At 42.8% G+C, this 27,279-nt stretch overlaps 1 protein-coding gene across 1 annotated transcript in view; it reads left to right on the forward strand.

The window, feature by feature from the left end:
• cadm3 (cell adhesion molecule 3) overlaps positions 1 to 27,279 on the forward strand; it is a 93,437-nt gene that overhangs the window by 50,270 nt on the left and 15,888 nt on the right. Inside the window, exons 3-6 of the mRNA XM_061084835.1 lie at positions 5,409 to 5,561; positions 13,086 to 13,223; positions 24,538 to 24,708; positions 26,471 to 26,561. Of these exons, the coding sequence (XP_060940818.1) occupies positions 5,409 to 5,561; positions 13,086 to 13,223; positions 24,538 to 24,708; positions 26,471 to 26,561 (553 nt within the window). The remainder of the gene's footprint in view (positions 1 to 5,408; positions 5,562 to 13,085; positions 13,224 to 24,537; positions 24,709 to 26,470; positions 26,562 to 27,279) is intronic.

Here is a 27,279-nt window from a genome sequence, read left to right on the forward strand (position 1 = left end):
GGGGGGTGGGAGAGAGAGAGAGAGAGAGAGAGAAAGAGAGAGAGAGAGAAGCAGTTTCTCTTCTCGGAGTGTCGACTAGATGTGTAAAAATGTAAAACAAAATGAAGGCGTGATTTAGAGAAACACAAGAGAGCTGGATAGTAGAGGAGGGAAAGAGGCAGGAAATGAGATGGAGGAATGTGTTGGAAGAGAAACGGACAGGGAGGAGGAGGAGGAGGAGGAGGAGGAGGAGGAGGAGGAGGGGAGTGAGGTGACGTGAAATGAAGAGATATAAAAATATTGGTCCGTAACTGATGTACTTTGCTTCAGCAACACGACTTCTCCCCTGTGCCAATAAAGCAAATCTAAAATTGAGAGAGTTCTCAGCCGAGTGGAAACTTGGTAGGAAAAGGGATGAGGAGGCAGATGAAAAAGGAATATATGTATATGTGCACTCGCAACGTGTTATGAGAGAATTTCCTCCTGTGTCCCGATGGGTTTGAAGTCGAAAATAAGAAACCATGAGAACGATTGTGGGAGGAGGAAGAGGAGGATTAGTGAGGAGGATTTAGAGGAGGAAGAAGACAAGCAAGCAAGGAACAGCTGCTGGGACCAGATCAACAGTTTGGACGTTTGGGGAGTATCGAGTCTCAAGTTTGATCTGCACACAAGAGCTACTGTCTGGACACACACACACAGACACACACACACACACACACACACACACACACACACACACACAGACACACACACACACTCGGTCACCCCCTGTGTAATCAACACACATGTAAACACCCGGCTTGTTAGCGCAGAGCCTTTAAAACCCTCTCTACATTCGCACACATTGTACAAACACAGAGTTGCACAGTTGACTGAGCTGCTATTTGTAGAATTATTTCCATGACAAGTTTTTCAATTATGCTCAATATTCCTCCCGCACAGAAACAAAGGAGTCTCCTCATAATAATAATAATAATGCAACACTACAGAGTCAATGAACGGCTCCGACGTCTGTCAACAGAACTCTTTATTCAAGTGCAGATGTTTTCTTCTCTTTACAAACGTAAAAGCTACTTTAACTGTTTATAGCTGTTAAACTGACACTGCATAATGAAATATATTTCAGTTATTTTTCACTTGATAACATACGTCGACCAGAAAGAACATCATTAGAATTAAGGTGAAATTGCACGTTTTCTTAAAAATAAGTACCCGTTACCATATTAGTCATAAATTAGTTCAACATAATATGACCTAGATGCTTTTGAGGTATTTATAGCTATTCTCTGTTTCACGTTTTGTGTGCACAGGCTTATATTTTTATTTACAACTTGATATTTTCTCTTTCAAATAAGGTTGTGGACGTGTCTTTAGAAATGGAATGAGATGAATAGGCAAAGGCAAACAGGGAGAGATGCATCGGTGGTGTCCAGTTCAAACTTGTGGTTCCTGTTTGGCTTCTTCACCCGAGAGGTTTTGGTCATTTTAAGACTTTATCTCCCTCTCAACAATCAGAGGAGGAATCTGGGATTCTTGCTTCTCGCCAACGTTCAGATTCGACTCTCAGGCGAAGCGACGGGTCCACGTATCCAGTCTGAAACCTGTCAGAGATTCAGGGGCCACCACAGTAATCTCAAACGATATTTAAAGTCTGGATCGTTGAGATTTTCATCACATCGTTCAGTTCACAATAACCAAAGGGAAATAGATAAGTAATCTGTATTCTACTGTTGACAGAAAATATTTATCTGCTTATTCTCTGCAAAGCGTTGGTCGCGTTTCAGTACATTTTGTGAACTACATTCTCAATGTTGTCTTTATCTGCTTCCCTGTGAAATCCTAGGAGATAGGAGGTGGTGCATTTCTTCCTTCTGGCACAATGATCTCGACAATATCCTGTAGTGTGGGATGATTATGTTCCAATCTCGAGTTTCTCTGGTCAGAATTTCCTAACTCGTCTCTGAGCCTGGTCTAAGCCTCGGGGCTTCTCCTTGAATATTATCTTTCACACTTGCTCATCTTTTGTTCTGACAATTAAAACAGGAAAGTTTCATTTCCGTCCTGTGTGAGAAATGCTGACTGGATTTATACATTTTCTCCTTTTTAACACGAGCAGAAACAACCTTCAGAAAGTTGAGATGTGAGACGTTGTGAACTTTCAGAGTTTCACGTCCATCAAAGCCTCGGCCACGCTTCAAATGTCAGTCACAACATTTTCAGAGAAATTGAATCCTATTTCCACTCAGCGCCTTAATCCTACGATACAAACACTTTTACTTCAATCCAGGTTATCACAGTGAATATAAATTAATACTTTTTAGACCTCAGAGTTCGGCCTATCAGGATCTCAGCTCGCAGCCAGAACAACACGAGGCACATGTTCGCTTTCCAGGGGCCTCACGATCGATTCGCCCTCATAACTACATATCATATCGCTTTTTAGAAAATCCATCAATCCACCGGTACTCATGAGCAGTATACATCGTTTCTAATGAGAAAAAGAACACACACACACACACAAACACAAAGAAAAGGGGGGATAGAGAAAAGCCCGGGAGTCAGAAAAGATTAGAAATGGTTGAGATGTAGGAGGGAGAAGACAGAGAAGAACAAGAGAGAGGAGAAGAGGGGAGATGGAGGATAGATGAAGGGAAGAGAATTAGGGAGACTGATAGTTGAGCGCAGGGTCCAGAGGGCATGGATAAGTGTGTGTGTGTGTGTCTGTGTGTGTGTGAGACCATATGCTACACACACACACAGGAAAGGGTAGCTCACGAAGACAGATGTAGTGACCTTGCTTAGCGATAAGACATGAAGACAAAGTAGAGATGGATGAAATAACTGAAAAATACAAAGAGAAACAGCGGTGTGTGTGTGTCTGTGTGTGTCTGTGTGTGTGTGAGTGTGTGAGAGAGAGGGAGTGACAGACACTGCAATAGAGATAGACAAGCCCATAGGCGGATGGAGAGATGAAAAGACGGATAATAGTGAGTCAGTAAGAAGGACAGAGATGAAGAGATAAACAAACACGGCTAAATACTGAGAGAGGCAACGGGAAAACAATGTGTTACCGTAAAGACACAAGTTAAGTGCGGCAGACACACACACACACACATGTTTTTTAGAATAAAATGACTTAATTACACAAATAAACACAACACAAATACAATAATCTTACAAACAGAAGTGGACTCGGCTTAACCCGGCTCATATTATTATTTCAGAGGACGTTCCAAGTTGTGAAGTGCTGGTGCATCTGTTACACAACCACAGACACACACACCGACTCCTGGTCCGTGTGTGTTACGTCACACTCTCGTCCTCGTCCACTGCAACACAACCTGAGACAACAAAAAAACAAAGTTGTTCGCTTTGCTCGACCACAAAAAGCCTTTTTGCAGGTTTCTTGTTTCTCCTTTTTTGTGCGATTGTCGTCACGTTTAGTGGTTGTTGTGCGTGTGTCTCTGCAGGAGAACAAAGACTTTATCAAGACGTTGGGGGGGGACGGAGACGTGTGTACAGACAGGCTGGGGGGGGGGGGACAGACAGCAATCACACTGCACAAACAGCACAGAGGTCATCACAGAAACACAAGACGCTGTTTCGTTGCATTTCATCATCATCATCATCTCTCCGTCGCTCGCCCTCTCTCTCTCTCTCTCTCTCTCTCTCTCTCTCTCTCTCTCTCTTTCATGGCTGAATTTCTCATTGATGACAAAGCCATTTATGTTTCTCTTATGTCCCCCCCTCCTCTCCTCCTCCTCCGCCTTGCTTCTCTTCATCCCCCCCACCCTCTCTCTCTCTCTCTTACATTCTCCTTGCTATTTATGCTTCCTCTGTGTTATTCCCCCCCTCCTCCTCTCCTCTCCTCCTCTCATGCACTTTTTCTTGTCTCTCATTCTCAATTTGCATCGCCCCCCCACCACCCTCTTTGTCTTCCTCTTTGCCTCGTTCTGCTATTTTTTACCTCCTCTCGCCCCATCTTCATCACTCCTCCTCCTCCTCCTCCTCCTTCCTCTCTCCTTGGCTTACATCATTCTCTCTCACCTCTCCCTACCCCCCCCAGACTCCTTTCATTTTTACCTTTCTCTTTCGCACGATTTAGATTCTGCACGTCCTCTTTCTTACTTTCCTCTTTCCCTCCCTCCTCCCACCTCCTTTATTCTCTCACTCTTTTCCCACTGCTGCTCCTTTTCTCTCCTCTCGCTCCGACTTGCCTCCTTCCAAACCATCTTCTTTCACTTTCCTTTCATCATTTCCTTTCTTCCTTTACCCCACTTTTTGCCCCTGTTTCCCCAGTTCGCTGCTCTCCCCACTTCCTCTCTGTTCGCTGCCTCTCCCTCTCTCCCTCTCTCCCTCTCTCCCTCTCTCCACCTCCCCTATCCCAACATCCTTTCCTTATCTTTCATCACATCTTCATGATATCATTCCATATACCGTCCGCCTCCTTCCTCTCATTTTCCTCCTAACTTCATCAGATTTTTTTAATCCATTCTCCACGGCCTTCTTCCTTTTCTTCTCTCATCGCCCCCCCCCCTTCACTTTCACATCCTCCCCTTGTGCTTTCCTCCTCTTCTTACATTTCCCCTTTTCCCCGCCCTCCTCTCCATCCTTCCTCAAAACGACTACGCCTCCTTTCTCTCTCTCATCTCCTCGTCTCCTCCTCCCTTCCTTTGACTTTCTTCTTCTCATCGAACCCCAGAGTCGTTTGAAATCTGAAGCTGACAAAACAATTTGACATCTATGACTCCATCATCAACAGCAACATTAATAATCACAGTCGTCAGTAAAGAGACAAAATACTTATGAACACGTTACAGTATATGAATAAATCAAGTGCTTTTAAGAAGTCTACCTTGTTGGATAATTAGCTCATTTCTAATTATTTATTTTTTTTGCGATCAAATTTTTATTGGGATTTGAAGGACAACAATCATCATCATTCAACAGCACATTAATAAAGTAATTACTGTATACAAACATAAGCATACCCATGTACTCACACACACAGATACACACATACACGCCGGATAATAATAAAATGAAAACATAAAAATGAAATAAAAAGATATAACTGAAGATAAATATATAGCAAAAATTAAGTAAAATACATAAAATGTCATAAATGCAAACGGAAAAAAAGTGCCATTGAAGTGTAACCTAGTTAGATCTATCAAATGGTTAAATGCCGTCAACAATTTGCAGTACACAGTAAAACCCAAACAGGGAACATAAACCAAAGAAAACAGGGTTAGGGTTAGTCGTCAGTAAAGAGACAAAATACTCATGAACCGTTACAGTATATGAATAAATCAGGTACTTTTACGAAGCCTACCTGATGAGACGGAACCCTCCTTTTTAATAATTTGCAAAGTGGATGATGAGCTCATTTCTAATTTCTGATATCCCTCTTCCTCTTCCTCCCTCAGCGCTCAGAGACAACCGCATCCAGCTGCACCGCTCCACCTCCACCGAGCTGTCCATCATGATCGGGGACGTGCAGATGTCCGACGAGGGCGAGTACACCTGCTCCATCTTCACCATGCCGGTCCGCACCGCCAGAGCCACGGTCACTGTTCTAGGTGAGTCACACGTGGGCATCATCTTCATATCTCAGCGGTTGCAACTTTCCTTTGATTTAAAATAAACCCTTATCTTGATGTTGAGGTTATTTCTCATGTGTCTTTTTTATTGCAAAATTAGCTAAACTCCCTTAAAGGAGACATATTATGCCCATTTTTCCACAGTTGATATGGTTCCTTGGGGTCTTAATGAAATGTCTGTAACATATTTTGGTCAAAATACCACAAGGATCATTTAAACCAGCACCCTTGTTACCCTCTCTCAAAAAGCCCTCCTCAGATTGACCTGTTTTGAGTGGTGTAGCGAGCCTATGACGTCAATTCTGGTCGTATTCCCATTCGACGCCATCTAGCGTATCGTTTCTGACAGAGAGGAACCACAACAAATCGCTGGACTTGATTTTTTCCCAGAGTTTTTGGGACGGTAGACATGCCAGATACCCAAATTAACGTGTAGAAGCACTACAAAAGTGGAATTTTCATAATGTGTCCCCTTTAACTCTCATTAATGTTCACGTTCCCCTGTATTTTGAATCTGTCTTTGAAGGAGGATCCCTCTACGTTAGACTTCAGGTTTTGCGTTTCCCAAACTGAGGCTTAAGAGATGTTGTTTGTTGTCACTGAGGCGTTCTGGTGCAGGATGACATCCTCGTCTTCCCTGTGCTCGTCTCCTTTGAGACTGATTGATGGATTCACAAACCGGCTTGGCTGCCGTCTATCTTAATTTGTCTACCGAACCTGTAGGATTGTGACTAATTTAAATGGAGGATTCGAAGCTTTGGACATTTTTCTCCTCCTTCTTCATGTTGTTTACAGCAGTTTTACAAAAAAGTCTATGCCAGCCACTTCCAGACGTCACACAGGGATAACAGAATGGTACAATATGGTACACATTCATTTTGGATGCACTGCTATGACATTGTGTTGCCTGGGCCTCTCCTGCAGAGTTCACCCTCTCGGAGTTGAATGAAGTTTGACCCTGTGGACGTGTATTGTACGTTTGTGACTCGGAGAAGCAGCTGGCCCTCGGCACAAGGAAAATATTGCTTCTGCAACTTTTGAGTGTTGCTTGTCCATAAAGTTTAGGAACTGAAGTGAAGGAAAGGAGAAGAATTTGTGAAATTCACTGCAGTAAAGATCGAAATGTTCTGACATTTATTCCCTGATATGGTGAAGCTGCAGAAACACTGCATCCTGCTCTGGACAATGCACCCAGATATTTATTTTCTTTATGTTATAATCTGTGTTCTCACATTGGCTCGTTCAGACTTTCTCGATTCTCCAGACTTCAGCGCTGGTTGGATCTGATTCCCAATTATCAGTAGCAGTCTCCCTTTAAAGATATAAATGTTCTGCTGCCAGTGGAGGAGACAAATTTAATAAATATCCCAAATGATCCCTCTGACAGTTCAGCAGACCATAATATTATGGCTCCGTCTGCTTCCTGCGTGATGTCTTCATCCAGTTTGATCCAGATCCTCCGCGGCAGCGTTAACCTTTGTGTGAGGTCATGACCTTATGGAACTCTTGTGTGGAGATAAACTGGCTCCACTCATCTTCTCGGAGATGGATGTTATTACCTATGTGCGATGTTTCCCCGCAGCCGGCCATAAATTGCGGTCATCCTGTCAGCCGTGAGTGGGTCTGGTTATTGATTGGAGATCGGGCTTAATCGGCTTTACCCACACGAAGGCATCCATATTTTTTTTCTTTCTCGTCAGCGAGTTGTTTGCCGTCCCTCAGTGGTCGGCTCGTTCTGGCTGCATTTCCTGGTTTTCACTTGAAGATGAGAACAAAGCCCGGTGCCTGGCTCTGATGTTAGGAACCGAATAATGGCCAAACGACCACAATAGAGAACTTAGTGTAAACACGGGAGAGACAGCTGGTCAGACAGTCCCGGAAAGTTGTGGTGAGCAGATTTTACAGCCAACGTTTTAGTGCATCCAGTTCCACCTTTAAATGGCCGTGTAATGAAAGTGACTCATTGTTTGTGCTGACCGCAACTAAGCTGCATCCATATTTATTCAACAAATTGGCTTCCATTACGGATATTTGCACAGCCTCTGATATGACCGAGAGTAAAGTTTGTTCTCGGAGCCTAATTGGGATCTTGAGGGCGGTTTGAATCAGTTCTTGCCATTTCCTCCTTTGCTCCTTTAATCCAATGCATCATTATTTGCCAACTAAATTAAACTTGGATGAAAACCCGCTGCAGGTTTACACCCAGCTCTCTTGGAAATTGCACTTAGCGGGAACAAGAGATGCTTAAATTTGGATAAGTAGGGCGGAGCAGGGTTGGTTTTATGTTTACGGCTGTTGTGTGTCCAAGGGGCCACAGGGCAGTTGCCTGGATTTAGTGGGTTTGTCAGATGACAGCTGGGGAAGCGTTGAATCTATAACTGCATTGTTATTTATTCAATTGTTTTGACAGTGCCTAGAATGTGATTTTGTGTGTCTGAACGTGGGGTGAAGATGTTGTGTGTGTGTTGAAGGTGAACGTGCAGCTCTACTTACTCCAATTAAGAAATCTCTCCTTCACTTAATCTTCCAATTTTTGCAGTAATTGTGCTTCAGGCATTTTTTTTTTCTGCCCTATTCTCCGTAATTGACGGATGTGACACTGGATTCTGTGTTTGATAAATATTTCATGACCCCTGAGAGGCAGCAGAGCCATTAAAAATGTATGATAAAATGTCTAAAACACACACACACCCCTATGGGAACATCGGCCAGAGATATTGAGTTCTGGCAGAGTGATGCGTGTGTGTTGTGACGTGTGCGAGGTTTTTGACGAACACAACACAAACACACATGAGCACGTAACTGCTGAGTGTGGTCACTTTTTAAATGGCTGCGTGTGCATGTGTGTGTGTGTCTGTGTGTGTGTGTGAGAGAGAGAATAAACCGTATGGCCTGCCTCTCTGCTCGCTGCTCCTGAGCCGAGCAGAGAATAATTTATGATTATTCTCTTTCTTTCCCCTCGTAGAGGAGAGGGTCTCGACAGGACTTCTCCAGCCAATTCTATACATGCAGTATTATTCCCTCATTAATATTCAACGCTGCTTTCCTGCCAGAGAGCTTCCGCACACTGAGCAACACATCAAATGCTGCCACATTAAAAATTGACCACATTTTGATTTTTTTTTATCTATACGTTGGTTCGTTCATGACACTTTATATTTCCGAAGCTGACCACTTGTCCATCTGTCAATCTGGGAGAGGAAGACAAAATGGGAGGGGCAACGTCCGTCTGTGTAACTGGTTCAGTAGCTCATGAACTATCACTTAGTTATTAACTATGAACTAGATAAGCTTTCTACTTATGTAAATAGTAGTAGTGGACAGATAGATAGATAGATAGATAGATAGATAGATAGATAGATAGATAGATAGATAGATAGATAGATAGATAGATAGATAGATAGATAGATAGATAGATAGATAGATAGATAGATAGATAGATAGATGGATGGATGGATGGATGGATGGACGGACGGACGGACGGACGGACGGACGGACGGACGGACGGACGGACGGACGGACGGACGGACGGACGGACGGACGGACAGACAGACAGACAGACAGACAGACAGACAGACAGACAGACAGACAGACAGACAGACAGACAGACAGACAGACAGACAGACAGACAGACAGACAGACAGACAGACAGACAGACAGACAGACAGACAGACAGACAGACAGACAGACAGACAGACAGACAGACAGACAGACAGACAGATAGATAGATAGATAGATAGATAGATAGATAGATAGATAGATAGATAGATAGATAGATAGACAGATAGACAGATAGACAGATAGACAGATAGACTGATAGACAGATAGACAGATACATAGATAGACAGATGGACAGATAGATAGAAAGATAGAAAGATAGATAGATAGATAGATAGATAGACAGACAGACAGACAGACAGACAGACAGACAGACAGACAGACAGACAGACAGACAGACAGACAGACAGACAGACAGACAGACAGACAGACAGACAGACAGACAGACAGACAGACAGACAGACAGACAGACAGACAGACAGACAGACAGACAGACAGACAGACAGACAGACAGATAGATAGATAGACAGATAGACAGATAGACAGATAGACAGATAGACTGATAGACAGATAGACAGATACATAGATAGACAGATGGACAGATAGACAGATGGATAGATGGACAGATAGATAGAAAGATAGAAAGATAGATAGATAGATAGATAGATAGATAGATAGATAGATAGATAGATAGATAGATAGATAGATAGATAGATAGATAGATAGATAGATAGATAGATAGATAGATAGATAGATAGATAGATAGATAGATAGATAGATAGATAGATAGATAGATAGATAGATAGATAGATAGATAGACAGATAGACTGATAGACAGACAGACAGACAGACAGACAGATAGACAGATAGACAGATAGACAGATAGATAGATAGATAGATAGATAGATAGATAGATAGATAGATAGATAGATAGATAGATAGATAGATAGATAGATAGATAGATAGATCGATAGATAGATAGATCGATAGATAGATAGATAGATAGATAGATAGATAGATAGATAGATAGATAGATAGATAGATAGATAGATAGATAGATAGATAGATAGATAGATAGATAGATAGATAGATAGATAGATAGATAGATAGATAGATAGATAGATAGATAGATAGATAGATAGATAGATAAATAGATAGATAGATAGGTAGACAGTTAGACAGATAGACAGATAGATAGATAGATAGATAGATAGATAGATAGATAGATAGATAGATAGATAGATAGATAGATAGATAGATAGATAGGTAGACAGTTAGACAGATAGACAGACCATTGGCCGTTCAATAGGAACACTGACTAGATACATCAAATAATATTGAAGGATGTATGGATAAATGGATGAATAGAAAGTTAGACAGATAAACAGATAGACAGATAGATGGATGGATAGAGAAAGACAGCTCATTTTGTCCCAGTGGCCGTTCAATAGCAGCACCGACTGGATTCATCAATAAATATGTGTTGTTCTGACAGCAGACACTTGATTATCGTGATGTTAGCGCTCGGGTGATGTGTGGAGATCTAACTCCTCCTCAGGTGACTGGGACTGTAAGAGCAGGACGTGATCAGACTGTGACAACACCAGCAGCGGTCCATTAACAATGACACAACAGACGGGCGGGGGTGCATCAACCCCTCATCTCTTAAATGAATGCACACTTGAGAGTTCAGTGGTGCATAGAACCCCCCCCCCCCCGATCCAGGCTCTGCTCCACGGAGACGTGATGTGGTCAGATGAGTCATCTCTGAGACGTCCTCAGCAGGAGCGGGTGTGATGCTCACACAGGGAGAATGGTACAGTCCTGTGCTTGACCCCCACGGTGAGGGAATCTGGTGGCTCCGTGGGGGGGGCGGGGCATTCTGCAGGGATGGAGTTGGTCCACTTGTTCTTTTTAGAGGGAAGGAGTCACTGCAGTTGAATTCAAAGTGATCACCTTTATGGTTTCAGGAGAAAAGGTGAATCCCGGTCAGACAACACCATGCTTATGTGATTTATTTTCATTTTATCATTTGTCACCTGTTCTAATTATGGAACTATGGAAGTTTCTGTCTTTCCACATATATTTATAAAAGTTTCTTGCCCCCGGAAAGTTGTCATTTTTGACAAATTTCAATAATTGCTACAAAATCCTGTCAAATGAAAATCAACTTTCTGTCCCAACTTTCTTTGCCTCCGCTGTCTCACCTCCGTCTCCTCCTCTGTCTCTCCCTCACTCCCTCTTTCCTCCCTCAATTCGCAAGATGGCAGGATGTGCGGGCGATGGCAAAACTGAATGTTCATTATTTTTCAAGAGCAGAATGAGAGTAAACCCCCGCCAGCACTTGGCGGATGGCGCCGCCCACAGCGACTCCAGATGGAGTTTGGCGAGAGGAGTTCAACTTTCTCCTCTCACGCATTTGACCATAATTGGGACAGCGAAGTGGATGCTGGAATGTTTTAGCATGTGTGGAGTCCTTCCCTCTGCTGGCATTGTTTTCATTTCAACTCCTGCCTCAAGTTAGAATAGCAATTAAGCAAAAATGTTGTTTTTCTTTTAAACGTCTACGCTGGAATCTGGAAGAACAGCTGGACGATGAATCGTGGGATTTGGGCTTGGCCGGGGACGCTGTGTGGTTTCACTCGGTGGTTTCACTCGGTGGTTTGTGTTTGACCCTCTCTGCTCGGGTCGCTCCTCCGTCCGGCTCATTTCATCTCAAGGCTCCGGAGTCCCGTCTCTAAAAGCCATTTCTTCTCACTGAGTTATTCAAACTCCTACTTTGGCTTTTAGCTAATGAACTCTGGGTTTAATTTAATTAAACCTGCATAAATATAAATTACACAACATTTCAGACTGACATTAAGAACTAAGAACTGAACAGTCACACAACACAATTCACCAGACTGGAGGTAGAGAAGAAGCACAAATACTTTTTTTTTTTAAATTGAAGGACATTTACTTCTCAATAGCAGCAAAACCAGGGGATACATGGACCTCAAGCACTGTTACGAAGGTTAAGTTTATGAAGGATTTTATCATTTTATATTTGAAACAGTTTGTCTCTGTTCAGCGTTCGTGAGCTATCGCTGTTATTCGGAGAAGTCGTGATAAGAAAGAGTCCAACGTTCAGCAGTGGATCGTTAAAGATCCGATCAGGCACAGTAAGGATCTGACTTATGTTATCATGGAAGCTTCCTGTGAAATATTTTCACTAATGGCATTTTATAATATATTTATTTTTGATTAATCGATTGTCTTGATCTATTATTTCTCCAAAATGACTTAATATACAGGTTCTGACAGTTCAAGGTTATTACATGAATTCAAAAGTCTGAAACCCGAAGTTATTCCATTTATTTCATATGAAGAAGAAATAAGTTATTTCTGAGAAGCTGGACCCAGAGAATGAAAAGATTGATTCTCAAAACAGCTGCTGATTAATCAAATTGATTGATTAACTGCATCTGGTGCTTTAGTTCTACGTGTTTTACATATAATTTAATGTCGTGACAGTTAGTGAAAGAATTGTGATTCTGATTTGCCACTGCTACTGTTGGGTTTACTTTAGACATAAGACAAATACTTTTTCAGATTGAGGGAACAAATGGAAAAAGAAACATCATCATTAATATTTTGTAGGAAATGTGGTGCAAACAACAAACAGCCGATTTTCGGTGCCAATCATTCCAGGCCTCCAACATTTCTTCTTCTCCAGCTGCTTTTAAAAATTGACCAAATAAACTCAAGCCTGTGATATTGAAGAAGCTGTGTCAAATGTTAACAAATATATATTTTTCGGGGGTTTATTTTTTATTCCACCGAATTCGATGCAGCCCGAACTTTGCAACAAAACTACTTCTGGCTACAAGGTTGAGCCCTTCAGCAGTAAAGTTTTCTCTCGGCGCCCGTCCCGCTAACTCTTTCTGTTTGTTAATCTCTCTCCAGGTGTGCCCGGTAAACCTCAGATCTCCGGCTTTGAGAATGCAGTGCCAGAGGGGGGGAAAGTCACCCTGACCTGCACCAGCACCGGCAGCAAACCCCCCGCCAGTCTGATCTGGTACCGTGGAGACCAGGAGCTGGAAGGTGAGAGATACAGGAAGAGCTTCTGTGTGTGTGTGTGTGTGTGTGCATTGTGGGTCAGACAATGTGTGTAGCTGCAAGATGTTCCTCTGGATGCAGGGACTCGGGTTTTGCTTGTCTACAAGTGTCTGTGTGATCCTGCAGTGTGTATGAGGATTTGTGTGTGTGTGTTTATGGACATGGTGCAAATGTGTGCACATATGCCTCACGTGTCAGTAACTGCGTGTGTGTTTGTAGATTAGTGTGTGTGAGGATGCAGTTTGTGTGATCACGCTGTGTGTTTTTGTGTCCTTGCCACATTGCCTGCTGTCTCTCTGTGTGCCCTCAACCTGTGCCCGCAAGTATGAGTGTGTGTCTGTGTGTGAGTGCAAGTGCGAGGGCATGCTGCTTCTGTGTGTGTGTGTGTCTTTGTGTGTGTGAGTGCAGAAACATGCTGTGAGTGTGTTTGCATGTTTGTGTTTGTGCCCTTCATTTCCTTCTCCATGTCCTGATCCTCTAAACGTGTGCCCATGCATGCATCCAAGGAACCGGGCATGTGTTTGCGTTTATTGTGCAGTGTGCGTCGATGCAGAGTTTATTCCTGCGAGTGTCTGATCTGTAACTGGGGTGGGGGGGTGGCGGGGGGGGAGACACACAGCAGAAAGCTGCAGATAGCATGGGCCGGATCTAACCGGGGATAAGGACAGAATCCAGCAATGAAAGGCCCGGGCGGGAGCAGGGATGAAGGGATGAGGTCGACAGAGAAACAGAGATAGAGAGAGAGCTTTGCATGAGGTCAGAGGGACTGGTCTTTTGTTACAGATAAACGAGAGGAGCGAGAGAGAGAGAGAGCGAGTGCGGACGAGAGAGAGAGAGAGGAAGTCAGGAGAGGACAAATGAACCCGATTTTCTCTTCTCTCACTGATGAACTGAAACGCGTCCAGCAGACGACTGGCAGCTCGTGACTCAGCAGCTGATCCTGGCAGCGCCCAAGTTTCTTCCAAATTACCGGCGTGTTTTCCAGTAAACCCACCTGCTTCTCGCCGCCTCATCAGTCAGAGGTTTTTCCGTTTTGCTTTATCGAGCAGAACAAACACGTTGGAAGTGTTGTTTCTGTCGCCCTTTCGCTCCTTCCACCATCTGCCTCCACCAGGAAAACTCTATAAGCGTTAAGCTATGTGTGCAGCGTGGAACAGCGACCTCTTTCTGTCCTGCCAAATCCCACTCCGTGTAAACCGCAGTGTTTAGACGGGTGGATCCTCTTTGCAGAAACCCTTTCTACTGCAATTATACTAACATAATGTGATCTTATGATAATGAGTTATTGATGCAAGAATGCCTCACTCGGGCTTTGTGATGCAAAAATGCTCAGGGCCCATCTTGTGTCCTCATGCTTTGGCAGTGGAACTATTTGCTATAATTATGGATTGAAATGAATCGAAAGAATGGACCAAAGCTGCAAAGAGAGGGAGAATGGGAGAGCCGCCCGTCTGAGGACAGATTAACTTTTTGTTACCGCCGAGCTAAAAAAAGGAGACGACGGGAAAGAGGGGTGTGGGAATTTGCTATTTGAAGAGATTGGATTCCTGTTTAAAGGGACAGTTTGTCCATAATACCAAAAGTGTTTTTTCTCCCAGATACTTTTTTGTATTGTTTGTCCAGGTTGAGATATGTTGGGATATCTGTCAAAAGGAATCAACAGCTCTGTGTCTGTCCACAAACAGAGTTATGATCCTCTGGAGAAATTAGAACTTACTGTTTATGTTATATAAGAATTATCCCAGCTAAAGAAATAGTCCTGTCCTGTTATAAGTATATCTGCTTTTCAAAATGAACATACAGAACTAGTGTATTCAGAGTAGAGGGACCTTTATGAAGAAAGATGAAAAAGAAAAAGGAAAGTGGATGGTGATTCCAGGCCGGAAACCAAAGTTTTCTCCTGTCCCAGACCTACAATTAGTGTTTGTTTCCTTTTCCCTCTAACCAGGGGTTCAAATCTACTGAAAGGATTGGAAATAACGTTCATGGTCAAGCAGTGGGTGTTCAGGGACGAGTCCTGGTGGGACGCCACATCAGTGGGACGTGTGGACCATCACAGAAAGTTCTTAGTGTCCCTCTCTGTCTCTTTACTAGTGCATGAGAATGTGCAGTGTCATGTCTGGGACGATGGTCACTGACCAATCACAAGATAACTAATCAATGTGCATTAACTCTCTAAAGTAGTGCACATATATGAACTTACCATGAAGTTGGAGGAGTTTCAAGCTTTATTGAAGGAAGTTTATTAAGCAGAGATCTTGACTTCTACTCCCCCTCTATGGGACCCGACACTTGTCATAATGCAGCCTGTCAGTGACTCTTCCTATTTCATGAGGTTTGCAGAATATTGCAGAATAAAATATTTTTTTTCATAAGGGTGGCATAAAATGTTAATTAAAAAAATCCGTCATCGAATGAAATCCTGGGTTCTGCTGAATCAACGTTCTTGCCTCTAAAGTGACGGGAACTCTGGATGTTGTTTTTTGTTATTTGTGTGAACTGCACCTTTAAAAAGGGAAAGTGAGACCGGACTGAAATAGAGTCAGACAGAGACGTTTGAAGGATATCAACTGCGTGTGAATGATGGTTTGTTCCAGGCCTCGCCCAGCCGTCCTGACACCGCTGAACAGCAATCAGTCATTGTTAGCACACACACGCACACAGACACACACAACACACACACACACACACACACACGCACATTCGATTTGATACCCAAACACTGGTAATGAACAGATGACAATCACGCACAGACTGTCACACACAGCTCATCTCCGGCAAGATAACGATAGAGCACCTCAGGTCAGTTTGCTGTTATTGTGCTTCTCATTCCTGCAGTTATTGTGTGTGTTTGTGTGTTTTATTGTGTGTGTGTGTTGGAAAGACGAGCCCATAGACTGCTGCTCACCACTGCTTTGCTGACAGCTTCACTGACAGTAAAGGAAAGAACGAGAGATGGAGGAGGGGGGGTGAGGGTGACACAGATGTAGAGTGTGTGTGTGTGTGTGTGTGTGTGTGTGTGTGTGTGTGTGTGTGTGTGTGTGTGTGTTTGTGTATGTGTGTGTGTGATGCCTTGTATCAAGAAAGTGACAGTGAGGGGCTGCTGAAAAAACAGAGAGCGGAGAGAGGGAGTGAGTGAACGAGCGTGCGTGCATAAAAATAGAGCGACTGCGAAGATACTGAGAGAGCGGTGGAAGCTGCAAAGAGCAGACAGAAGAGAGAGAGAGAGACTGAAAGAGACAGAGCAGTGGGGGGGAATTAGTAAAACCACAGAAGACTGTAGCCGGGCGGCTTTGCGGCTGGGTGGGAACACAGATTGTGGGGAGAGGATGAAGCAAAGGGCGACCGGTTGCAAAGAAGAGGCGACTGGAGAACGCAACAGGAGAGAGGGAAGAAAGAAGGATGGAGAGGCTGATGAAATGGAGAGAGAAATCCGGAAAGAGGATTTAGATATAGAGGGAGAGCGACGAGGATGAGGAGAGCAAGAGAGAGAGAGAGAGAGAGTGCAGGAAAAGGGAGTGGTAATTGAGAAGAATGAAAGGCTGAGAGCTTTGAAGACTGTATTAGTTGTACTGTGTGAAAGGGCTATGGATCATTTAGTGACATCGATGTATTGGATCGGGGATAATGGGGATTTATGGCGGCACTTAAAACCATACGAGCAGAATACCGGCCCAAATTGTCATAATGCGGGACGTGGGGCGGATGGCGAAGGGTAAATGGGCGTGTGTCCATACGGAGGGAATAAGAAAAGCTCTGATCCTCGTCTGAACACAAAGACAAAACACTTCTCTGCAAAATTCTGCTCCAGTAAAAGTCCAGAATCCGATAACTTTGGATCAGAGAACATAAAAGTAATACCACTACTAATAAAGCAGAATGTCTCCTGTGAGAATCCTTTATTAAATACATTTGTCATATTGATCATGTAATATCAGACATTTGCAGCTTTTGAGGTGCGGTGCCCAGACGCCAGATCGAGAGGATTACAGGAGAAACTGTCTGGATCTGTCGTTAACACCCTCTCAGAAATAAATAATTGAAAGTCAATTCGGCCACAATTACAGCAATTTGTGGAAGTGGAACAATTCTGAGGCCGCAACGCTAATCTTCCTCATCGATTCCTCCGTCACATTTTTGTTATGAATCGATTCACATTAGTCAATGTGTCGTCAGGGAAATAGTGAGAAATCTTAATCACAAGTTACAAAAGCTCAGAATGACACCTTTAAATAACAATAATCGTAATAGATTTTGTTTGAATTGCACAAGGTGACAGAGCGAGTTACAGAACAGATATGATAACAGACAGATAAAGGGACAAGAGTGAGAGAATTAAAACAATAACAATAACACAGATTAGATCGGTTTCTATATTTATATTGTAGAGAATAGTGGAAATAGTAGAAATAGACGTAAACTGCAGATCCTGAAAGTGAAGCCGATGACTGAAGCCTGTATTCTCTCAAACGACCAGCAGAGGGCGCCACTTTGTATAGAAGTCTTTGATAGAAGTCAGTTAATGTAGTAAATTATGGTTCCATTTAACGTCAAATAGAAGATATGCATTTGTGCATGGATACCTCGTGATTGACAGCAGGTAACCGTCCAATGGCTGCAGGTGTTGGTGGGCGTGTGGGTCTCGAGTCAGGCTCCACCCACATCTCTAAATATGGTTACTTCTGGTAATATGTCAAACTTGAGGCTCAAACCAGTGGTTGACATCACAGTGAGTTTCCCACTTGAGCTAAAGTGGAATTAGACTTTATAACTAAATGGAAACACTTAGAGCCGGGATGAGAATCTGTCCTCCCATCTTTGTAATGCAGTAAAAGGACTAATGAACTCTTTCCTGAATCAGATGACCTCTTATGAATACTGGAATCACACTTCAGTGCTCTCACTGGGCCGTAATCCGATTAGAGCCTAAAAGTGATGACTGCTTTGATTATGTGTCTTAAACCCTCATGCAGCGAGAGGCTTGTGCTGAGCGGGCAGAGCGGCGCTAAGCCGTCCTTTACCTTCTCCTCACAGAGACACGTCCTCACACCTCCGAGATGCCGAGTACAACCGGAGTTTGAGCTTTCGGCGCCCGAGCGGCTCCGCGGGAGGAGCCGGGGGTTAAGTGTCTCGTTCGGCCGGCAGACATGTTGAATATTAAGGAGGAGTTTCACTCACACATATTTCGTTTGCTCTCCCCACACACGTCCAACTGGTCTCCTCTGCCACTTGTTTTCCATCCAGAATCAGGCTGCAGGTGATTATTCAGGCAATATAATGATCTGTTCCTGTTATTGAAGGATAGTTACGTTTTTTTAGTGCTGTCAGTTAAACGCGTTATTAACAGCGTTAACGCAAACCCATTTTAACATTGTCCATTTTTTTAACGCATGATTAATGCAGAGCTGCAGCTTCAGTATCTGTGTTCGCCTCCAGTCTGACCTGCTCTCGCTTTTTGTTTTAATATTTCGCCAACTAAAATATATATTTTTAAGCTATTGTAGCGTCCCCGCCTACACAGGACACGGAACTTCTTCGTGGTTTAGTAACTTTCATTATCCTCTACACGAACATGTGCACTTCTCGCTCTTACTTTGTCACTCGCTCACATCAACAACACATTACGTTTACCTGAAATGTGCACTTTATAATTTTATTTTGTACCGCCCTGTTTGGCAATGTTGTTTTTCAATAAAATAAAACATTTGCATAAAGCAAGCCAATCCACTTTTCCATCAATCAATCAATCAATCAATCAAGTTTTATTTGTATAGCCCATATTCACAAATCACAATTCGTCTCATAGGGCTTTAACATGGTGAGACATCCTCTGTCCTTAACCCTCAACAAGAGTCAGGACAAACTACTAAAAACCCTTTTAACACGTAAAAATACGTAGAAACCTCAGAGAGACACATGTGAGAGACAGAAGTGCAATAGATGTCAAGTGTTAAGAAAACATCATCAGGATTAAAGTTTTTAGCAGCATCGATGAGGGTAAACATTTTTTCAATACTATATGTGAAGCAGTCCTGCTTCACATAGTCCATGTTGATAGGAGCATGAAAACGAAAGTAAAATTATGGAAAAAAATAAACGAAGGGACATTTAGAATAGATACAAATTTGCGATTAATTGCAATTAATCGCGAGTTAACTATGACATAAATATGATTAATCGCGATTAAATATTTTAATCGTTTGACAGCACTAGTTTTTTTAAATGTTAAAATATAGTTTAAAATGCAACACAATCAATTTAAGATGATAGAGAAACGTTATTTTACAGGTTTTAAATGTATCTTGGCCCAGACTTTCCTAGAGGAAATACATGTTGCACTACTTTTCTTCTTCTATTCCCACCGAGCCACATGTGGTAGAGTGAATCTCGGCCCACATTCTTCTTCTGTCAGAACCCGTCAGAGCCCGAGAGAAAACCAACCAACCAAGCCTGACCCGGACCCGACAGGCGTCTTGTTTTCTAGTGTCTGTATCCGACCCCGGCCTGATGCAGTTAATACAAGCTGCAACCCGTCCCGGTCGCAAAAACATATTACAAGAGAGAAAGCAGAAGTAATCCTCCATTTCCTTCAGGGTGGGCTTTGTAAGTTTTACATTCAAATCAAAATGTGTTTCTCCTCGGCTCAGGTGACTGTGGGGAATCCAAATTCATCTAAACTGCTTTATTTTGTGTTATTCCACACAAGATATAACTCGTCTAAAAAGGTTTTTAAGAGACTAATCAATTAATCAACTTATTCCTTCACCTCTGATCCGGCCACATGTTCCTAAAGAGCCCAACCTGCTGCACGTGGTAATTACTGCATCCATAACTTTGTGATTCTCCTAATATGATTATTTTATGGTGTATTGTACGCCTGAGGGCTGAAGCGTCAGCAGCAACTCGTCTGCAGCGCACCACCACCGGGGGGGAAGTGGTGGAAGTCGCCCACCTCCTCATTCTGCTCAGAGAAGGTTTTATAGAAAAATGTGGGAACGCCATTAAATTTTCAGTAAGTGCTGGAGTATCGTCAAGCTTCAATATTTAAATAAGGAGAACGCTGCACTTCTCGTTTACTAATTCTGGAAAAATATAATTGAATATTAATATATATATTTAATGATTTATCAGTCATTATAACCATATCTGATGATATGATGTTTTTGTAATGATTTTATAATTTGTGAACTTTGTAACCTTTGCAGATAATCTGATAGTTATGCTTCATATTAGTTAAGTGACACATCAATCTGTAATAAGGCAATGATATAATAAACTAATATTTAATTGAAAGTGAATCGTGGTTTGTAGATAAATCAATAAATTACTACTAAATACATGGATTTAACCCACAGAAGACTTTATTTACCTCTACAACGAAAACTGTAAATAAAAATAGATGAAGTTTCTCCACTTCTATGATCGTTTTATTTGGCCCTGGTATCAAATCTGTCAATCACGATGTTTTTACGAGCATCAAATAACTTATTAAAACCAAACTCATCAGAACATGAACACTTCTACAAACATCCGTGTGATAAAAACCAAAACCTAAACCAATGCCGTCTTTCAGGAGATTTATTTCACCTGTGGTTTGATTTAATTAATTTGTAACCTTTTCAGATTATTTGATAGTTATGAATCATATTAGTAAAGTGTCACATCAACATGTTATAAGGCAATGATATAATAAACTAATATTGAATTGACCGACATGATGAGTTGAGGACGGAAAGTGAATCGTTGTTTGTAGATAAATTAATCAATCAAAACTAAATACACTTTAGTTTTGAATGGATTTAACCTGCAGGAGACTTTATTTCTCCTCTACAATGTAAACTGTAAATAAATGATAATGATAATGATTGTTTTTTTGGCCCTGGTATCAAATCTGTCAATCACAATGTTCTTATGAGCATCAAATAACTTATTAAAACTAAACTCATCAGAACATGAACCCTTCTACAAACATCCGTGTGATAAAAACCAAAAACCTAAACCAACGGCGTCTTCCAGAAGATTTATTTCACCTGTGGTTTGATTTAATTAATTTGGTCCGTGTCCCATCTGCTGAAACAGAAGAAGCAGAATCAACATGTGACCGTCAGACGTGTTCTTCCTCTTAAAGATGACGTGAGGGACGTGTTACATGAGGATAATTGGCCTGTTCGGTTCTATGGAGCAGTATCAGCATTCATCCACTCATGTACCCGTCCGCCTGATGAACACTTCTCCACTAAACGCTTCACTATGTTCATTAGCTCGTCTCTAAATGTCCCATTTTCTGTCGGGTAGATAGTTTACAGCAGGTTTTAATTATACCTGCCCATCAGCTCAATTAAATAACACCCAGCTATGCACATGGATTTCATTTTATTTGTCCAGGTGTTGAGATTACCTCCCCAGAAATAGAATTGTTTTTTTTTCTGTTGCTCACAGCGCTGAGAAATTACTTTTTTAAATTAAGATTCCTCCACCGTTTCCAGTAACAACTTCCTGGCGACTGTGGCTGATCCATTGAAATACACATGGGTGGGGGGGGAGCAATATCTTCCTGTATAAAAAAAATACAATTTAAATTAATTTAAATGATCTGACCTTTTCAGATGTAGACTCTATTAATTTATGAGTAGTATCATAACACGACCTGTTACAGCCCTCCAGGCCAAATTGCTTGTTGCTCCGCTTGCAGCCGCCGACACGCACCCCCGCCCTGATGATCCAATAATGAACTGAGGATTTTGTGAATTATGAATAAATGTGCATCACTGCCGTCTTGGGAGAGAAAAAAAACCTTAAAACTGACTGAATCTTATTTTTTTTTCCACCCAGTAATGAATGTGAGGAGTCGGCTCCCATGACCCCTTGGGCCTGGGAAACTTATTAAAACTCAATTGTATGATTTCTAAAAAAAAAAATACTGTACATGGAAGTTGGTAAATAAACAAACAGGGTTTATTTATTCCCTGGTCTGTTTTTTTGGAGAGACATGGTCTTTAATAAAGGCGATAGAGAGAGAGAGAGAGAGAGAGAGAGAGAGAGAGAGAGAGATAGAGAGAGAGAGAGAGAGAGACAGAGAGAGAGAGAGAGAGAGAGAGAGAGAGAGAGAGAGAGATGAAATGAGTCCTCTGAGTGGCATAGGACTTTTTTGAAATGCTCCTGGAAAGTAAACTAATTTTCTCCGCGGGTCAGACGACTGGTTATGGTAATAAAAAGAGAGATGTCATTAGATTCAGTGCTGTTTGAAGAGTTCTCTGGAGGAGCCGGAGGAGGAGACATCTATAATATCTGTGTGTTTGAGTGATCGTAAAAGTGAGAGGAAGAGGAAAAGACGTGTGTGTGTGTGTGATAGTGTGTGAGTGTGTGTGTTTTCAAACCAGCTTCCCCACTGCTATCTCTGTCTCCTTTGTGTATATGTTATTCATGAGCTTGACCTACATGCGCTCGTGCTTGTGTGTGTACATGTATGAACCTGCGTGAACCCCTCTTAGTGTGTGTGTGTCTGTGTGTGAGTGTGTGTGTCTGTGTGTGTCTGTGTGTGTGTGTGTGGTACTCCATGCAGGAGAAAGTGATAAGGTTCTGCTCCACCCTCCAAGATTCACCAGCCACTTTCACGCTCCGACCGCCCAGTTTGATATTCCTTACAATAGAGTGCAATCTCCGGATGACAGTCTCCACTGTGTTTATGCTCTCTCTCTCTCTCTCTCTCTCTGTCTGACTGTGCCGCTGCCGCTCAGCCCCCCCCCCCCCCCAACACTTACACCTGCCCGGCTCCTCCTGTTCGGATCCCGCTCAGACTGCGGCTGCTGCCAAGAAAATTTAATATGAAGGGAAACAAAAGCAAACAGGGACGAGAATCTGTGAATATTATAACACCGTCAAAACAGACCCTAGTTTCATAACTCTAATTTGAGAAAGAAATATGGCTGCAACAGATTGTAGTTAAGATGCTTTGGACTTTTTCTTCCTCACTTGCCAGAGAAGAATTCAGTTCTCTGGTATTATATCCTGTGAAATGGAAGTTATCTCCTAAGCAACAGCGAGGGAGAGTCCGAGGAAAGTTGGTCCCTTTGGTGTCCGTCAGCCGGGAACATCACAGCCCGGCCTGGTTAGTAAACATGAGAGTGCTGTGTGCAGTTTACTGATGTTACGTTTCCAGGGGCTCTGGGTACCGGGGGGGTTGGAGGGGGGGGCTCAGATTCCTGTTCGGCTCACGCTCGCTGCCATTCGGAGCCGCTGACATGCAACATTGACGTTTGAGGATCGCACGAAGTGGCTTTGAGATTGAAATTTTTCTTTAGAAGTTTTCCTACAGGATCCAGGAGGCTGCTGAGGGACGTCAGGCTGAGGGAATATGAGAAGTGGTGTGGCTAGAAGAAACTCGTCCTGTATAGAAAGAATGATGCCAAAATATCCAGGATGGTGATCGTGGTGTGCACTTGACCAATCGCAGTCCGAGCTGTCAATCAGGATGTTTTTATGGCATCAAATAACTACTCTAAACCAAACCTGCAGGAAAAATGAACAGAAGTACTTTGATTTTGTTAATTTTGGTCTGTGTCCCATCCGCTAACATGGATGAGACGGGATTAATGACATTAAACAGACAAATTAACAGATGTCTGGTTATTTCCCTTAATTGCTTCATAACAAAAAACTATAAAAAAAAATTCTCACTAACAGCTCAAAAAGCTAAATACAAACAATAATTTACATTCATATATCAAACAGAAATGCAGCAGATCCTCATATTTTATGAGCTGGAGGATTTTTAGTGAATTTGAATTTGTTACAAGGGGACTCATCAATAACCTCTCTGCTCAAATCACATGTCTGACCAGGACCAGGAGCAGAACAAACATCTGAGTCATGTTTCTCCTCTCAGACCTTGTTACCCTGCAGCTGAGATGAGGAGCTGCAGGTTTGACGTGATGAGACGATTCGTTGAATATAACGATTAAACTTCACGGAATGAGTCAGCAGCAGAAAAAAAAGAGAGAAAAGGAGGGATAGTGCTTTAAAAAGTGCAGAGAAGCGATTGTTGGTGCACGTGGTGAAACACGGAACAGAAGCAGAAGGACACGAGGTAACTGCACAAAAGGCATTTTTCATTTAATGGGAACAAATGGGGGTCATTGCACCTCTGTTCACGTCCACACGGTGAAACCACCGCAGCCTAATTACTGTACAGGCTGTGTTTCTCCTTCACAGCTCGTGTGTTGTGTGTTTGTTTTGTACACCCTCACCTCCTCCTCCTCCTCACTGTCCCCTTGCTCTTCTCGTCCCTCTCCACCCGCAGGACGCCCCAACGTGGTGGAGCCGGTGCCCGACGACCCCACCTACAACGTGAGCAGCGAGCTGACGCTGGAGGTGAGCCGAGAGGACGACAACGCCCTCATCACCTGCGCCGTGGACCACCCGTCGCTCGCCCCCGGGGACGAGAGGAGCGAGCAGGCGCTGCGGGTGCTGTGTGAGTCCACCGGGCCTGTGGGAGGGAAGGGAGGATGGGATGAGGATGGGAGGAGGAGGGGAGGGTCAGGGAGAGAGGGAGAGGACAGGAGATTGTCATGGGAATTTCTCAATAGTCAAGCACAAGTCATTACAATTGTTCTTTGTGGAAGTTTAATTCTACATCTGCAGATGGGTGTCACCGTACAAAACCATGGCAAAGATATCATACAATGAGCAATGACATACAGGACACTAGGGTTGCGAAATTCCGGGAATATTCAGGAATTAACGGGAATTATCAGGAATTAACAGGAATTGACAGGAATATACAGGAATTAACGGGAATAAACTGGAAATATTGTGGGTAATTAATACTAACTGTATTTACCTTTTCATATACAGACATAAATATAAACATTTTGTTTTGTCATAGGCTGATTTGAGCCCTGAGGAAACTTTGGGCACTTGACTATATGCTTCTGCATCGTTGTGTCATTCTTAACATAGGTCTTTGCACAGTATTTTCAAATGTACACAGCCTTTCCTTCTACATTGGATGAGGTGAAATGTCTCCACACATGAGATAGTGCACGTGGCATTGTTCTGTAGAATAAGATGAGAAAAAAGTTTGTAAAAAAACACTAATGCAATGCCAGAGATATAAATAGTTAGCCAAACAATTGGAATCGTCTGTGAAAATATTTTACAATTGATGGATAGATTAATGGAAATAGGCTAGATGAATAGATGAACAATCCTCAATCAGCATGCTAATATATTTTCCCCAGTAATATCATGGAAACTTACCTGACTAGTCCTGCACACTACAGCAAGTTTCCAGGAAATTTACCGGAAACTTTCTGCCCCTTTGCAACCCTACAGGACACACAGCACTTTTATACATTTCCAAGCTCCTCCTGTGAGAGGAACACATGTTATCGATTAACATCTTGGATCTTTAGAAACAGGTGATCAGTATCCTGTCTCCTGCTCTGTCTCAGACCCCTTGAGTGAAACATCTGTATTCAAAGATCTCTGATCAATGTTTTACAACCCACTCACATCCCCGTGTCATGTGACGTCCTTGTTAGGTGACCCTGTGAGTGAGGAAGTCACATGACAATCAGCTGCTTGAGCAACACTCTGATATGTAAAGGAATCCCATCTGCTCATCTTTCTATACATCAAAGTGGTTCCTTCCATCAATCAATGCCCAAATGGTCAAATTGTCATCACAACATGTGAAGCAGGACCTCCCACTGCTCTGGTTCTCATGTCTCCTTCGCTCCTCTCTGGATTGAGCAGTACATGCACATCCCCCCCCCCTCCGCTGTTTGATCTCTGCACCGGTGATCTTCACATTAGCTCCCGGTGCTAACGACCACACAGGAACTTCACCTTCCTCTGTGTGTGTGCACTCGCCCGGAGTTGAGTCAGAGCAGGAAGAGGAAGGGAACAGTTATCATTTTTTTAAATTATAAGACTATAAATTGGGACCCTCTCGCTGGAGTCTGTGCTGGTGCTGCCACCCAGTGGGGGGGCCGGCGGTACTGCGTCGCCGTGGGAACGTGATGCCGTTGCGTAAGCAGTTATGTCATCGAGGGAGGCGGAGGGATGGGGACGCCTACAGGAAGCAGACGGGACTAGAGGGAGACAGGGATGAATGAGACTGTCTGGGCTTTGTCTCTGAGGTTTACACTCGTGAATGTTGTGTAACTTTACTGTGTGTGTGTGTGTGTGTGTGTGTGTACGTGTGTGTTTGTGTGTTTTCTCTTCCACAGATGCACCCGACACAGTGATCCAGCCTGAGAGCGATTTGCCCCGAGAGGGAGAGAAGTTCTATCTCAAGTGTGTGGGCAACAGCAACCCAGAGTAAGACCCGCACACACACACCCACACACACACACACACACACTTGCAGCATGTGTTCACACTTGCACACACACACAGACACACACATATGCAGGCACAGGTGTGAAGACACTCACAGAGACAGCAGGCGATGTCACATCTCATTTAAAGAGCCACGGTTTGTTTAATGGTTTAAAATACTGATTTTAAGGAGAATAAATAAAAGTTAACTACTGCTTAACAACATCCTTAAAAGCATATGCGTTGTAGTAGTACAAAAAAAAAGAAGAAGCAATAATCAAGTTTCCAACCGTTCAAGGCAGTTTGTGATATCACCACTTCTCTGCTTGTCCAACGTCTTTTGATTAATTTATGGGATGTTAGAGGAAGTTAAAGTACAAAGTTACTCCAGCGTGAGGTTTGAAGTGGAGCTGTCAGTCTCAGCTGTCAATCATGACATCTCACTCCCATCTAATAGAATCAAATAACTAATTCAAATCTTCAGAAACGTAGACAAACAGCAGTGTGACAATAGAAAACTTTTCATGTCCCATCCACTCACATGGAGGAGGCAGAGTTTCGAGCTTTACACTTACCAGGAGCTGTCATTTCCTCTTTATATGCAGTGTGTGTGTGTTTGAAGCCTTCGCGTGTTCTCATGTAATCTGTCACCTTCACTTCCTCCAGCTGTGATTTCTTGACAGTATTATTAATAAACCTTAGTGTGTGTAACACAGCA

Source organism: Limanda limanda, chromosome 13, assembly GCF_963576545.1.
Source record: "Limanda limanda chromosome 13, fLimLim1.1, whole genome shotgun sequence".
Lineage (NCBI taxonomy): Eukaryota > Metazoa > Chordata > Actinopteri > Pleuronectiformes > Pleuronectidae > Limanda > Limanda limanda.